The 17,425-nt window shown below is 29.2% G+C and overlaps 1 protein-coding gene across 1 annotated transcript in view; it reads left to right on the forward strand.

Annotated features, from left to right (window-relative positions):
• Positions 1–2,885: 2,885 nt before the first annotated feature.
• LOC142333503 (vesicle-fusing ATPase 1-like) overlaps positions 2,886–17,425 on the forward strand; it is a 49,904-nt gene continuing 35,364 nt past the window's right edge. Inside the window, exons 1-6 of the mRNA XM_075380759.1 lie at positions 2,886–2,943; positions 3,288–3,376; positions 10,911–11,135; positions 14,291–14,433; positions 16,703–16,835; positions 16,961–17,103. Of these exons, the coding sequence (XP_075236874.1) occupies positions 2,932–2,943; positions 3,288–3,376; positions 10,911–11,135; positions 14,291–14,433; positions 16,703–16,835; positions 16,961–17,103 (745 nt within the window). The 5' untranslated portion in view covers positions 2,886–2,931. The remainder of the gene's footprint in view (positions 2,944–3,287; positions 3,377–10,910; positions 11,136–14,290; positions 14,434–16,702; positions 16,836–16,960; positions 17,104–17,425) is intronic.

The following is a 17,425-nucleotide window of genomic DNA, read 5'->3' on the forward strand; positions in this document are numbered from 1 at the left end:
TTTACATACATATCATCCTCTGAAGGATGATACCTGTAATACCTTACAGTAGTTCCAGAGGCTAAACAGAAAAAGAGAGTGTTTTCCAGTGCATTGAATGTTGTTTTGTTTCAGGATCATACCAGAAGATCCAGGTTTCATAGCAAGTGATGATTTTTTGCAAAAACTCAAACATCATCAAGTTGCTACAGGATATCAGCGCACATTTATTTACAGTAGTCTTTTTGCCCTGGTGTGAATACTCTAGAGCACAAACATTTTTTCATGTTGAGATTTCTCATGCAAAATTTTCCACTCAGTGTCTGTCAATACTCATGGCTTCAGCTATCATTTTGATATTGAGTCGATGACCTTCTTAAACAAGCCAGCTAATTTTTTCTATATTTTTTTAAGTTTTTGAAGAGGTTATTCAAGGTGTTTTAACATCTACCCTGTCCTGCTAAACTTCACTGAATCGTTTTTAACTCTCAATAACACATATGAATTTCCCCATAAGCTTCAGTAAACATTTGGAAACATAACATTAATTTTTTTTTCAGTTTCACTAAAAATTCCAAATTGATATGTTAACTCAATTTTTAAACAGCATCATTATAACATGACAGAAAACACAACTGCATTAAAAAATTACCCACAATCAACTGAACAGCAAATAATGTAGATGTTTCTCATGTAGATTCAAGTATGTCTTAGGTCAGAACCAAAGAGCTTACAATCAATTATAATTGCTTTCTTTAACAGTTAGAAATATAGCCTCATTATTTAGTAAACACTTTATATCATACTGACTGATATTTTCTCATGAATAATAATTGCTTAAGTACCTTTTAAGTATAATTGCTTCCAATGAATTCCAAAAAAAATAACATTTAGCAAAATGCTCCTATCTCAAAGGAATTTATTTTTTAAGAGACCATTGCTTGGAGTTTATTGAAAGATACTTTTGAAATTAGCTGTGAATTAAATGGCTATTATTACAGTTAGGATTGTTCAGTCTGATGCTTTTTGCATCAAAATTTTTGTTTTTATTGGCTTGTAAAATAGTGTGTCAATCCATCTTCTAACATTAAAACTTTTTAGTTGATTCTCATGGGTACACATTGTTTGCTTTAAGTGTTGTGGTCTCATAATGAAGAGTTTTGTGGTTGCTAAATTTAATTTTTCTGGTGCATGTCAGACTACATATTTTTGTGATCCATTTTTTCAATTTTAGCCATACTTCAGCCTTTGATCAACCAGTCTGAAACAAATGCATAATTTTGTTCACAATAAAAGACTTAAAATTTTATCTATTACAGTATTAGATAAAACTAACATTTTTAACAAGGAGCTATTTGTGATTAAAATGTTTTAATGGCCACCAGTTTGGAATTTTCACATTTATTTATTTTGTACATGTTTGAGTAAAAGCACCAAATTTAATTAAAATATTTCAATCTGTTGTCGAAATAATAATTTTTAATGAAAAAACATAAAATGGTGGATTAAGTGAGATAGGCCGTTTTCTATATGAATATTTTTGTTTAATTTGATGTCTTAAAATCAGTACCTTTAGTTTGACCAATACCTTCTGGCACATTCTTTCTGTATTATATTTATTTATTTTTTCCTTAAACTACTTGAACAGATAACATTTTTGTGCATACAATTTGTACCAAATATTCTAATCAAGATTATGCATGCCAGAAAAATTTTCTGCTTTTGTATAAAATCTTTATTTGTAACTAAACAAACATCTATTTCAGGGAATTTGAGGCATTTTTCTGTAGATTACAACTTACAACTAAAAAAAAAATTGTAGTTAAAATATACTTTTACTCTGTAAACTACTCAACACGTTTCAAAAGAACAATGAATGCGATGATATTCGTGGGAATGCATCAAGTTCCGTTAAAATTAAAATATCAGTAATAATCAGTTTTCAAAACATGTAAGAATGATTTTCCGGTTATTATTTCTTTATCTGAAAAATAGAGCTGTTTTGTAGGGAATGATTGTTAACGGCCAGATCTGCTAATAAATATATTTACTAACGCGACTTGTCTTAAGTTTCTGTTCGTAACAACAGCTGAGTATTCTATTTATTACTTGATCGTCGCATTACTTTTCTCTCAAAACAGTTCATCTAGTCGTTAATTAAATACAAATTTTAAAGGAGAATCTATGGAATGATGCTTTAATTTTTTCTTTTATCATTTGACATGAACATATTTACACAGTTCCTTTAAAAATTTCGTTATTTAGATTTAAATATTTTTTTTTACGACAAACTGTTTTTAAATAGCAACATTATCACTATGTAAACAAATCTGAAGTTTATAGGAAATTTTGGGACTCATCATTTTATTTTACCAAGACAACTAAAACCAGCAGAGAATATAACTGAAGAATGTTTGTTTATATGTGAAATTTTAATCAATTCAATTATGAGGAAATGTCAGAAATTATTCATGCAGGCTGACATTTATGTGTACGTAAATAGATATTATCAATACAGCAACGTTCAGAAAATATCTGTAATCTACTTTTACAGTTTTGGCAACTCAGTAATTAAAACTTAGGAATGTTATAGATAAGTAAGTATAAAATGTTTTGAAAAGAAAAACAATAAATATAAGATGAAAGAATTAGGGTAAGACAGAAATATTTTTAAAGATATATTTTGCGTTGATTATTCCATATCATTAGTTGAAGCGTCGTTATATAATCGTAAAAAAAATAATTAATTTATTTATTAACTTCTTACTTCATTAAACCTAAAGGGTCAAAAAATAATAAATGTATGAGTGGGTCTTCTATTCTAAAGGAATATTTAATTAAATATTATTTTTCCAATATAAATTAAGCATTGGGATACATTGATTTTGCAACACGCCTCCATCTCTTCCTGCATTGCGGGTTGTATTTTACACTGTGAAGGGTCCACCTGAAATGAAAGTTATGGTGAGTAATACATATAAGTTTGTTTAATAAATGAGAAAATAAAAATCTCCCAGATTCTTAAGAAAAATTACGTAAGAAGTGAAATTATTCCACTTCATTTTTCTATTCCTAATAAATGATCATTAAATTCTTCATGTAATGGAGTCGTATATGTGTAATTTCATGTCTTAATATTTTCGTGGTATAGTTTTTAAATTTTATTTATGTCAATTATTATTTTGAGCTCAGTTCTCTTTGTTTGATTATAATTTAAAGAAGTATTTCTGTTTTCTTAAGTTTTTTTATGACATAACCTTAACGTGTTCCGTTGCTTTGTTTTATGCAATATAATATTTTTATTTCAGCGGATGCGAGCGGGAAAGTGTCCATCCGATGAGTTATCACTCTCAAATTGTGTTTGTGCTTGCCGTGATGATTTTACTGATGAAGTCAAGTGAGTATGGACCGGTTGACATTTTACTTTAGGTTAGGTACACGAACGTTTATTTACAATGTTATCTTAACTAGAAGGTGCCATTTTCTGTAATGGTACTTAATGATTATATTCTATTTAAAATTTTCTTTCTATCACAGTATCAAATATATTTTAGTTTAATCTAGTTATTATTTATATTTGTATTAGGACTAGAAGTTTTGGTAATGGTAGAATTTACATATTTTGTACCAAATTTAACAAATTGAGCTTTATAACAAAATTTAGAATTGGATTTATAAAATGAAAATTTAAATAAAGAAAAAAATGGAATTGGTGGCGATGAATGAATTTTGTTCAACCATTAGCAAAAATGCCTTACCGTGTTAGCATTATATTAAGTACTACTTCAAAGGAGACCAGAAAACACTAACTGTTAACTGCCAAGTTTGTACTTCCACTATATCTCCATGTTGTTATTTATACTTATTTTGTAATCTGAGTAGGAAATCAATAAATAATTTTATAGAGAATTAATGCACTGTACAGAGAAAAGGTACGATGCTGTACAGCAGCAGCACCAGAACAGCCCCAGAGATGAATATTAGATGAAGTAGAGGTAGTAACAAGTGCTCAGAAAAGTTGATTCATGAGAGGTGGAAAACTATTGACTGATAGCTTTGGGCCCTGCCCAATACAAAATAATATAACAAGTCATGAAAAAATATTTATTTATTTTCTCTGTAAAAACAATTTTTTTAATAAGAGTTAATTTGGATTCATAAATAATAAAAGTGCTGGAACGGTACTAAGTGAACTATTTAGATGTATACAGCAGCTCAAATATAGGGAAAAGATTCCCAGTTTTGCCTTAAGATGTACAAAAAACATTTGATACAGTTAATTACAAAATCCTCCTAGCTAGAATGGGTTAGGGCTTAGGTGTGTTATGTTAACCTGGTTTGAATCTTATCTTTCAAATCGTCTGTGTCAGAGTTGGTGACAGTTTAAGTGATTGGATTGTAATATCTTGTGGTATTCCACTGGGTACTGTCCTCTCCATTGTTTTGTTTTTAATATTCATTAATGACTTGTGTAATGAAACTTTCAGAGGAAAATGAAATGAAATCTATCTGTGGGTGATACTTGCTGTAGAATACAGCTGCGATAAGTGGGAAGATATAAAAATGCAGGTGGAGGAAGATCTCATTATTATCAGAGATTGGTTCTACAATAATAAATTATTTATTAGCACAAGTAAATCTAATTTTGTTAATTTACTGCATTGGAAGGAAGCGACCTTTTCCGTAAAATATCAACACTTTTTCTCATGTAACACTATTTGTGTATGTGAATGTATAAAAAAAACTAATTCCATTAAATATATAGGCCTAATAATAGATTTTGAATTAAGTTGGAAGCGCCACTTATTGAGGTTAAGTGGCGCTTATATTCTTATATAATAATAAGTGACTTATTATTATACTTATATAAATTGTACAAGTTATGACATTATTGCAATCAAAAATGGTTGGTTTGTATGTATAATGCACTTATTAAATAAATCTAGACTTTAATTTGGAATCGACTGTTGGGCTGGCACTTTAAATCTCACTTAAGTGTGGAAATAGTACAAAGAATTATTCATAATTAAAATTAAAATTATGGATTTTAAAAGCAATTTCAACCCATCTCTTGAGGTTTTCAAAAAATTGAATATTTTACCCATAAATAATTTATACATATACAAAGTATTAAGAATATTTTCCAATAGTTATAAAGCTCATAAAATAAATAATGTGAACAGTACAGGAAGAATGGATGCAGAATATACACAAATTCTGGCTGTATATAAGGAGTGGTTTTGAAAATCATTTGTCTATTTACGACCTAAAATTTATGGTATGTTTGACAATAGCATAAAGCATATAACTTGAAAAAGTTTTCATTAAAGAGGTGAAGAAATGGGTTGCCAATATAAACTAGTGTTTTGTTTTCTAAATTAGAATGAATAAAATTTCAAAATTTTACAGTATGAACACGGTTTTGTACTATTGTTGTGAATTGAACCACACATCACCTTATGTGTAATGATAAATAATACGAACTAGATTTGATGTTACAAATCTTTAGATTAATTATATTTAGATGAGGTTATATTTTAAGAGTCATTTATGTATTATTACCTGTGACACTGGAATTTTTATGTTGCTCTAGGTATTCCAGAGAATGGAATTTTGTATATCTATTTATAAAATTATTATAGGAATAAACTTAACTTATATGTACAATAAAGGACTCGCCTCCGATTTTGATAAAATTTGGAATATACCTTATTTAGGACCTTAGTTATTGCGTACAATTGAAATTATTCAGTAATAATTTACTCAGTAAGACCCTATTAGTCTTTAATAGTACTCTAACCAAAAGGTTTTTAATTGAACACTGTAAAAGTGTAATGTACATTATTTTTGTACTAAATAATTTGGTTGAATATGTTATATTAGGAATGAAAATAGATTCACTTAATAAAGTTAGGACTAATGCGATTGTATAATTAAGTATAGACTAAATTAAGTTAGGTGCACGTAAGGTTATGATGTGAGTTTTGGTAAATGTGCAGTGTATTATAAATTTACAGAGTAAATAACTTAGTTTAAGTGAAATTTAATAGGGTTTAGTTAGATTTAGGTAAGTTACGGTTAGGTTAAGTAACTAATGATTCTGTGTACCGATCTTTGTACTTAAGCAAACATAATCTAATGCTTGCTTCACTCACTAACCTCATCTAATTAACCTTAAGTATTAAAATGGCTGATATCATAATTGTTTACAATAACCAATTTATTTAGATAGAAAATAATGTATATTACACTTGTGCAATGCTGAATTACAAACTTTTTGTTGACGGTACTGTGTAACTTACAAAGTACAAAGGACATATCTCAGTTGAAAACATTTCTGGTTAATAATTTCAGTTGTAATGAGTAAGTTAGGTCCTAAATAAGATATATTCCAAATTTCATCAAAATCTGAGGCGAGTCCCTAATTGTATATAATTAACAAAATAGAATGTGAAAGAATGAAGTGTCCAACATATAGCTCCTGATGGTGAGATTGGAGGAGAATATGTGTTTATTCTATGGGCTGATGGCTTGATGATAGGAACTTCCTCTCTATTGCTCCTCACCTTCATTATCTCCCATAAGAAAGATAATAGTTGCCATTTGGAAATTGAACATTTAATCAAAAGTTCTTAAACGTTATTATGTTTTGGTTGAATGGTAAGAACCTTGCAAAATTTCATAAAAATTAGAAAATGCCTTTTGATCATGATTACATCACAGGTCAACTTAAAAAAGAACCTTGTTTGTTTTGGTTGATCAATTATATTCATATTTTGTACTAAATATAGCTTTCAATATTAATCTTATCATTTTTATTGTAGTTTCTTTACACAAATCAAACTACTTGACTACTCTTCAGTTTACGAATAGTCAAGTAGTTTGAATATTAGACAGATTTTAAACTGATCAACCTTTAGCAAGTTTGATACGATTATATTGTATCTATGGATTATAAAATTCTGTGAATTATTTATGGGTAAGTTCTTAGAAATTGTTTCACAAATTTTGGTAAGTTATTACTGGATATGTAACTGAGATGGTTGTTTGGTGAACTGCTTGTTTGTATGAATCTGAAGACATTTACTGTATTGTTTAGTACAATATCTTTCATTATAAACAAATAACCACTGCAAAATCTTTTGTATGTACTGACTTTCAGTTCTGTTTAATAATTTCTAATTTAAATTTATTATGCAATGTTTATCACAGTTGATGAAATTGTTATATTAGTAAAATGTGTACTTTTTGGTTCCAAAATACTTTTTATTATGAAATAATAGTTTCCATTTACTAAACGTCAGTTCAGCTAATAAAAATCAATATGTGAGTACAGCATATTAATCCAGAATTTGCATGAAAATCAAAATTTAAGAATAACATTTTCTAATTGGGCCCTACCTTTAGTAATGAGTTTGAAGCTTAACTAGCTTTATAATAATAAAATAATTAATGGTAATCTTTTTCTCAGAGTAAAAACCTTATTGGTTGTATATAATCCAGTCAGCATTAAGGACTGTTGATTGTACTTAATAAACCAATAATAGTGTCGTGCATGAGCTATTATGTACATCACTTGTGTTAGGGTGAAAAGTGGTTAAATTGTACTTCTATTTACATATTGACTTATCATCTTCGATGTAATAAAGTTTTTATCATTATTTAAACATTTTTCTTACTTAAATTATCAGTATTAGGTTTGATAAAAAAATACTCAGAATTTTTCAAATTCCCAGGTAGTATAAGTCCAGTTGTGGCAATTTTTTTTTTGTTGGGTTGGTACACTTGCCCCTATCCTATTGGATACATTGGTAAACAATATTGGATGTTTTGTTTATTATTTTTGAAAATGGTGTATGTTTTTGTATGGTCAGTGATTTTTAACTTGTGAAAAAATGGAATTAAGAATTTACATTAAGATTAGAATAAAGTGCAGCCCCACATTGGAAGTGTTCAGTGTTGCATTTGGTGATTTTTCCATGAATAAAACAAGCTTTTGCAAGTGGTACAGACATTTCCAAGAGGGCTGTAAAGATGTTGAAGATGATGAGAATGGACATCTCAGCAATCAACAAAATGACAACGTTGTAAAAGCATGGTTCCTACAGGCAGAAAATATCAAGAAATATAAACTTAGGACAATGGCAAAAAATTTCAGAGAATTGTATTTTCAGAGGTGGCTTTTCCATTAAGAAATCTCTCCTTATGGAGAATTTGCATGAAGGTGGTGATTTTTGTGCAATTGTAGATGCTGGGGACAAGGAGTATGCTTTCATTATCAAAAAAATGGTTGCTGCAATGAGAAGCTGTAGAAGATAATATGAAGAACATCTTGTAGAAAAAGAAAAAAATTCTCTCAAGAAAAACAAAATAGAGCCTTGAAAAGGAAAATGCGAGCAGAAATTAAAAAAAAACTGGAGGAAGAAAGGAAAATTTTGAGAGCTACAATCTTAGTAGAAGAAGAACAGGTAGCTGCCAAAATTAAAGTTTTAGAAAAAGTGAAACCATTAGAAACCTAAAGATATTGAAGAAAAATTGCCCTGTGTTTTATATGTAATGAGATCTCACATTATTATTTTTAAATATTAATAATGTTTGTTTTCTGTACAAAATAAGCTGTTCTGTTCTAGTTTTCTTATCTGTATTACTTTAAGCCTCAGTGATTTTAATTTTCTTTTAAGTTCTGACCATATATACATTCTTTTTAAATTATTTTGTAGCATTTTTATACAAACCAAGTTCTTAAATATTGATATTTGTTTACTTTACAAAAAAATGTAAGCTAGTTTTTGTGAAAAATTTTTAAGCAGTTTTAGGTGTGAGCCAATTATTTTTAAAAATTACTTTAGTTAGTTTTTATTTATGTGTTATTTTTACTATGATGTTCTTTTTTATGCAAGTAATTTATTAAATATTATTATTTTTTTTTAATACTTTGCAATGTAATTTACTAAAATAATCACAAAAAATAGCCTGATTTTAAATGTATATTGTAAAAAATAAATTTAAAAAATGAATATAGTAATAAAAAAGGGCGTGAGTTTGGCAGCTATGGGGTTGGTGGAGGCTACAAAAAATAAAATGTTTATATTTAGCAGAGTGAGCAGCAGTAGCATAACATTATGAGAGTGAAGACATTTTTACTAAATTGTTCAGAAAAAAATGAATCTTATAATTTGGTAGGAACCCTGTAAAAGTGAAGAAAATAATTATGTACAATCATCGAATCACTATCAGAGAGTCAATAAGGATTGTTTTGACAATCCGAAGAAAATGCTCAAATTTGTGATGAAACAATTCATGGCAATTGCACCATGATAATGCACCTGTTCACACTTCATTGCTTGTTCTTGAATTTTTGGCCAAAAACAACAGCCTCTGTATTTGCTGGAAATGACCTCCTGTGATTTGTTCCTATTCCCAAAGCTGAAAAGAACCATGAAAGATGACTTTTGCCAACATTAAGGAGATACAGAATCTCTGAAGGAGCTGAACACCATACTGAAAATTATGTTCCTGAGGTGCTTCGAAGATTGGAAATAGTACTGGCACAAATGTATTTACTCCCCTTCAGATATAATACATTTGTGCCTTTAAAGATGTAGTACCTTTAAAGCTGACAAAATCAGTATTGATGAATAAATAAAGATTTTTTTGAGAAAAATAAAATTCTGTGTATTTTTTAATCACCACTTTTTTCTCATTTAAAAGAAACCATTCCCAACTGAAATTGCTATTATTTGGAAATTTTTAAACAAGTGGAAATTTTTGGTCTAAAACATGTTAATTGAGGATGTAGCATTAGAAATATTTAATTATTAATCCAGTTAATTGGGAGTATTTTTACATTTGTTTTGACTTTAAACCTTTTTTAAGTGAAAGTAGGTTTAAAAATTAACAAATAGTATTTTTATTTAGTTTTCTTCATTTTTTTGAAAATAAATTTAAATAATGAAATAAAACTGCATAGTTAACAGGACTTTATTGGAGAATAAAGTAAGATATTCAAATTTTTTACTGATTTGGTGGACTGAGTTTCCCTCTGCTGAGTATATATGCAATGTATGTAACATAGTCTTTCACATAAATTTGTTGTTTTACATTATCTGCACCAGCGTTTTTTATGGTTGTTACACATGTAGAACTTGTAGAGTGCTTGAGGGGATAAGAGTTTGCACAACAGTCAGAGTTGCTTTCTCTGAGATTAATAGTGTTCACTGTTCAGTCAATCCTTGTGGTTAACGGTGACATTTTCACTTGGACTGAATATCATCTACTGTTAAGTAGGCTTGGCATGCTGATATTTTGCAGTACATTTGGTTCAGTGAAGAAGGCAATGGGAAACCACTTTACTCATCACTTTTAAACTGGTATAAATATCCTTATGTAACTCTTTATAAGACTATCAATCTCCATAATAATATAAACACATTTAGTGCTGTTGACTTGATTGGTTAATAGTATGCTGTATTGTAATGAACATTTTTTGTTAATTATTAAATTTTAGTAATGTGTTTTAATATGTTTATTGCAATTATTTTTGTGAGGGTAATGGTTTTTTAGTTAGTTTGGTGTGGTGCTGTTAAGATATTTTGGTTTACTTCTGAAAATAGTGTAGTCATTCTCTGGAGTTAAAAGATTTTATACCAGACTTATTAATAAAATATGGAGTGAACTGGTTTTCCTGTAGTCTTCTAACAGATTTTTTTAATAGTAAATCAGATTATGCTTTCTATAAATTCTTTTTAAATTATGCTTTCTAAAAGGAAATTAAATATTATATAAAAGAACTATTACTTTGAAATAGTATAATGTGCATTTAGATTGCAGTATGAATGAACTTAAGTCAACAAAGTTGCTAAAAGGATTTAGAATACTATGCTGAGTATGGTTTGTAATATTTTTTCATAAAAATCTTATTTTATTTGCAGGCATTTAGAGATTACAACAGGACCCAATTTACATTATGTTTTCACCGTTATGTTTGATTCACAAGTGGCTAGAAACACTATCTGTTTTAATTCCTTACAACGAAAATGGGCTCAGATATCCTTAAATCAAGAAATTGAAGTGAAACCATATCGTTTTAATCCAACCAGCTCTACTGAATGTATCTCACAAGTTATATTTACTATTGATTTTCTACAAAAGAAACAGTAAGTAGTTTGTTCCCATTTTTTTAAAAATATTAGTTGTAGTAAGTGAGCAGTAGAATGGTGAAAAAGTATGGTTTAATTGGGTTGCTTCCCACCAGTCTTGAATAAGGGACATTAAGTAAATGCTTGGCAAAATGGTGTATTTAGTCTTTAAGAAGCTGTATTGCATTCCTCCTTTCAGAACTAGAAACTATTCTTTAAATGCAAGGTCAGAACCTTGCATATATGCACACCTGAATGGGCCAGCTGTAAAAATTACAACAAATCTTTTCTGCCTGACTCCAGAATAACTGGGAAAAGTAAGCGTAAAACCAGTTATCAATAAAAAGTCTAGTAAGACTTTCCTGAACAAACATTCTTATTATTCTTACTCTACTCTCAATTATTAATTAATTTCCAACAAAGTTATTATCTCTAACTTCTACTTACGATACATATTTAATATATGTATTGTATATATTTAATACAATTTAATATAATTTATTTATCTCGTGTTTGATGGTTTTATAGCATATTTATTTTTTCAATTATTAAAAAGTTAGTTTTTCTGCCATTTTTGAGGTCTTAGACTTGATTTTCAAAATTGATATTTGTATATTTTATGCAATCTAGTAAAACTTAAATTAGTGCATTTAAATCAGCTTGATAGCTTACACCATTATTGTGTAATGATTATTACAAAATTTTAATTTTGGTGGCCATTTTGAGGTGAACTTAATGGCCGATAGCGGCCATTCAAGTTTTTTTTTTTGTAATTCTCTTAACTATGGTTAATCTAAATCTGAAATCAAAATCTGAGAAACTATGCTCATATACATACATTGAAAAGGATATCATATAATTGTTATAAACTGTGAGAAAGATTCTGTAGGTCATCAAGAAATCTTTTAGAGATTAAATTATTGCTGGTTATTTGGTATAACTTGGTGTTGATATCTTCAAAAAATATTTATTTATGCTTTTTCAGTGATCAAACTCAATTATAAAGAATTTATATATTTTTATAATAAAATTAAAAAAATTCTAGACCCTTGAACCCAGGATCATTTGAATGAGGAGCCAGATTAATGTTGAGTGTACATCTGGAATATATTTCACTTAATAAATATATTCATCATAGAAAAAGTATGTCTACTTTGTGTGCAATTCTTTGTATAAAGAGATCTGCTTTGTAAGCCAAAATTCATTTTTAAGTATGTTTAGAAGATTAAAGAGAGATCCTCTGTAGCTATTTGTATATATACACTGAGATGAACAGTTTAATTTAACAGCATAATTGTCTTTAATAGATAGGTACTTTTATAACAATAACAATTTTATGGTAGTATATTGCCAAAAAATTTATGCTGTCTTACTTTTCTTTATTAAATTTTATTTTTTCACAATCTATTAAACTTGAAAATTCTTGCAAGTGGAGCTGCTCATGAACAATGTTGTGAATAGTGAATGAAGAATTTGCATTTTGTAACTAGTCTGCCCAATTAATTAACTTTCCAGGACTGGCAGTGAATGCCATACACACAAACTAGTACCACTCATTAACTGAAATTTTTGGATGATTTCCAGTTTGTGTTACCAAGCTTCCAGTTTTTCTTTAAGTCTTATCCCAATGACGAATAGAGTTGGATGCAGGAAGATTGATATTCTATTCAGTTCGTACACGCCATTGAACATGCGTAACTGATTGAAACTCTGTTAACCAAAGCGTGCACTGAACCTTCTGTTGTGGGATCCACTATTGATTTCAGTTTATAATTGCATTACAAGTAGGCTTGCCTATGGATGCATATTTTGCTGACCTTGAAAGTACACAGAAAAAAATCTTTAAAATTTTCTTGTCGTTTGAGCCTACATTTAATAGATTATGACGACAGGTTTTCTAAATATAGGTCATTACTTTTGGATATCTTTAATCTGGACACCATGTATTATTGCTTAAGAGTTTTATGCTGTTTATGTAAGGCAATCTTAAGAACAATATAAATAGGGTCAAACAATTTTTGGATTTTGCACTTTATAATGCTTGTGTTTAGACAGACTATTAATTTGTCTTCACTGGACAAATCAGTAATTCGTCTTCACTATTAAGACTTCGCTATTAATTCGTGATTATTGTGAAGTAAAGAAAAATAAGCACTAATGTTTTTTCCTTCAAAACATTTTTCTACTTTTTTGCTTATGGCACCATGCTAAATCTTGTTGGAATTCTCCGTTGCCTTGTAGGAATTTGTGTTAAAGTTGTGTCACGACCCTTTTCTTTAGAACCTTGATATATTCATCACTTTTCACCACCTCTATTGGAAGTAATAATCAAGGGCCATCAAATGTGAAACAATCCCAAAACATTATTTTCATGTGATGCTTTTCTAACATACTGAACCCTTTTGTCCCTTAACATTAAAATTTTACTTGTCAGAAAACAACATTTTTCCAGTCCACTTCTTCTTCTTAACATGTCCACTTAGCATGTGCTTTGGCTCACAAGAGCCTTTTTTTGCACATTGTTTTTGTTAAAAGCTGCTTTTTAGATGGCCAACAAACTTTCTCTCCAGCTGCAAGAAGTCGGCATCTAACAGTTGTCTTATGTAATTCTGTTCCACTGGCTGCTAATTCTTGATTTAATTCCACAGCAGACAACTTTGCGTCTAGTTTACTTTTTCTCAAATAACTGATCCTTTGTTGGATTTTATTTTCTTTTAAGACCACATTTGCTCTTTTCTTTGAGGTGAAAAGGAATCAGTTTGTCTAAATTGTTTTAAAATAGCATTCATTGACCCTAATTCAACACCATACTTAGAAACTATTTGTTATTGTGTCATACCAGAAAGAGAAACAATTCTCGAACGCTTTCTTGGAGTTATGTCCATTCTTATACATTCAAAGACACACAGAATAAAAAATTCGAAAATATGATTTTGCAATAAAAAATGAAATAAACTTTCACAAAACACTATTTATAACATGTAAATTACTAAATAGCCAAAGAACAACAACCTCACATTAAAAAGACAACTTACAAAATGGGTGTGATCAAGCTGTGTATCTACAACATACAAATAAATGAAAAATTCTCCTTTTTCACATTAATTTGCATGCCACTTTGTATTATTATTTTGGTCTATTTCATTTAATGTTTTTGTTTCTTTTTTTTTCAGTGCAACAACGAACATGATGAATTCAGATAATATGGTGCAAGAATTCCTGACCAATTGTACTGGTATTGCACTAACTGTTGGCCAGATGTTATCCCTTAAGGCAAATGATAAAATATTTCTTCTTGTTGTTAAGAGTCTAGAGGGTATTTAATATTTTATAATAATCTTTATCTTTATTTAGTTTTATGGTTATATATTTAACTATTCAAACTCCATCAACAGTTTTACATAAGTTTCTTCTGACTATCTTATTAAATCTGAATGTTTCCAAAAATAAATAAAATACATAACTGCTTGAATAAAAATTAATAATTTACATGGTTTTTTTATTTTTTTATTTAGGGGCTCTGTTTCTTAAATTATTTAGATACCATTTTATATAACAAATTTTAACTGCTTTTCTTATGTTTTTTCTATGGATAAATTTTGTTTCATAATCCTTATTTAAATGCATTATTACTTATTTTAACTTTTTGTTTTATCAATGTAGAAACTGTAAAACTATTTTGTTTGTTATTTTTTGTTACCATAAAGTAGATCTACATTTCTAATTAAAGAAAAAGAAGTATATATATGCCTACAAAATCAAAGAAATAAATGTGTATTCATGCAACAAGATGAAGAAAAAAAAAATACTTAAGATTATCAGGATTAAAAACCGAGTTACTCTACTATATAGTATTATTTAAAGAACAGTGCCTTATAAATCATAAATTATATTGTGGTTGTTATGTAAAAGTCACCATTATAGAATATAGCATTCATTTTGATAGAATTTTACAATTTAAGTTTTGTGTTGGAAGTGGATAATCATTACATTGAATTGCTGACTAGCAGATGCTTTTCACTGAAGATAAATAATGGGTGTTTAAAAAAGGATGTAACCCAAGATTAAGAAGGTAGAAGTAATGCACAGGTACATTTTATTTCTTCCTACTTGTTAGTTTGCAACATTGTACTCAAGGTTAGCAGTCTGTAACAGTTGAAATGTACTTATGCACTAGAGCTATACCAGTGTAAAATCAATTGTTTCTGTTGTGTCAACTATGTTGTTTTCCAAAGACGAACGTGAGTTTATTAAACAAGTGAGACGTTTTGGATAAAATTTCGCAATTCTTCAGTTCCTCCTAATAAGTCGACAATATTGTGTTTGACTAATAAATATTGTGAGACTGGAAGTGTACATGATTGGAAAAGCACAGTCATCACTGTTAACAGTAGAACTTCTGGAGGATATGAAAAAATGTTTGACTTGCTGACCTGAAAAAAATCACTTAAAGTTATTTTCACAGGCTGGACTTTCACTATCTACAGCTTTCAGAGCTACTATAAAATTAAAATTGCTTGCTTGCATTGGTGTCGCTCAAGAACTGAAAGAAGTAGACCATGGAAATCGTTTACAGTATTGTCATTGGTTTCATTTTCTTGTTGATGACAACACTATTGAAATTTTGGATCATGTTTATTTCAGTGAATAGGCATGGTTTCACTTGGATGGCTACTTTAACAGCCAAAACTGCCAAATATGGAGCGCTGAAAATCCTCATGCTTTTCGTGAACGACTATTTCCCGCACGTAAAATTGATGTTTGGTGTGCAATCTCCCGGCATCGTGTAATAGGGCCTTTATTTTGAGACATCTGTAGATGATGTGGTTTATTGTAACTTAATCGAACAATTTATTACCATGTTAGATTTACATGAATGAGATTGTTGATTCCAGCAGGATAACGCAGTGTCATTCTGCTGTTGAAACACTGGATATGTTACAGGAGTTTGGCCATCGTTTGATATCAAAAGATTTGTGTAAATATATATTGTGAAACATATATCTCAGACAAAACAGATAGATTTTTAAGACAATGATAAAAGTTGAGTTATGAGAAACTAAAGCCGTGAGCAGTCACTCTGAGGATGGAGAAAGTATGTATAATGGGAGATGAACTTCTGAAGATGATTACTACAGCTTGACTTATATATAAATAAAGTGAGAAAAGTTAATCAGAGGCAAAAGAAAACACTGCAGTGGTGTGGGGATCTATAAAATATGTTCAATTGTACTTCAAAATAAGCATACAGATTGGTTTCAGATAAAATAAGGAAAAGAGGGATCTTATTTACCTGCAAAAGTAGTATAATTTCAACTGTTATGATAGGAGGCATAGATGAAACATCTACTCATCAATTGGTTTGATCTAATGATCTGATTAAATCAGTGACCATTTTTCTACATCACAGGAAAGATCTGTGGTGTTGTTAAATATTTGATATTATGTTTCCTTGAACATATTTAAAGTATCTTGTTGGCGTTCTCTTAATTGTATCCTGTACATGATCATGTAATATTTTTATTCTGAAATTTTGAGATTGTTTGTATAGTTTTGATATTCATATTTTATTAATACAATTTCAGGTTTGGATATCGGTGATATGAAGTCAGATGCTAAACCTCGTAAAATTAGAATTGGTCGTTGTGTTGCTAACACATCTGTTGTATTAGAAAAGGCTGAGGATTCTTCACTTAACCTAGTTGGAAAAGCTGTGAAGTTAGTATTATCTTTTTATGCTATCTTTTTTTTCTAATTAGTTTTGTATGTTTATTATTTGGGTAAATTTAACACAATAAAACATGTTAATTTTTTTTCTAAATGGTATATTTTTCTGTTTATAGTATGCAGTCAAGAACATCAATTATAAATCCAGATTGGGATTTTCAAAAAATGGGAATTGGTGGATTGGATAAAGAATTTAGTGCCATATTTAGAAGAGCATTTGCTTCTCGTGTCTTCCCTCCTGAAGTTATTCAGCAGTTAGGTTAGTAACATAGTATTTTAATTTATAGCCTGTTTACACATCTCTGAAAAAGAATCTGCATTGTGTGTGCACGCACATACCCCCCCCCCCCCACTCACACACACATTTATATATATATATATATATATATATACATGTGCGTGTGCATGCAGGAATGTGTATTAAAAAAAATACAAAAGTGCACATATATTCTATAAAATGTTATTTATTTTTGTATGTTGAGTATAAATTGAATGAAGTATTCAGTGTTGTCTTCCTGACTTATGCTTATATAGCACTGTCTGTATTGCTTTATACATGTTTCCAATGAAGCTTTTTCCTA

This window comes from Lycorma delicatula, chromosome 12 (genome assembly GCF_047948215.1).
Source record: "Lycorma delicatula isolate Av1 chromosome 12, ASM4794821v1, whole genome shotgun sequence".
Taxonomy (NCBI): domain Eukaryota; kingdom Metazoa; phylum Arthropoda; class Insecta; order Hemiptera; family Fulgoridae; genus Lycorma; species Lycorma delicatula.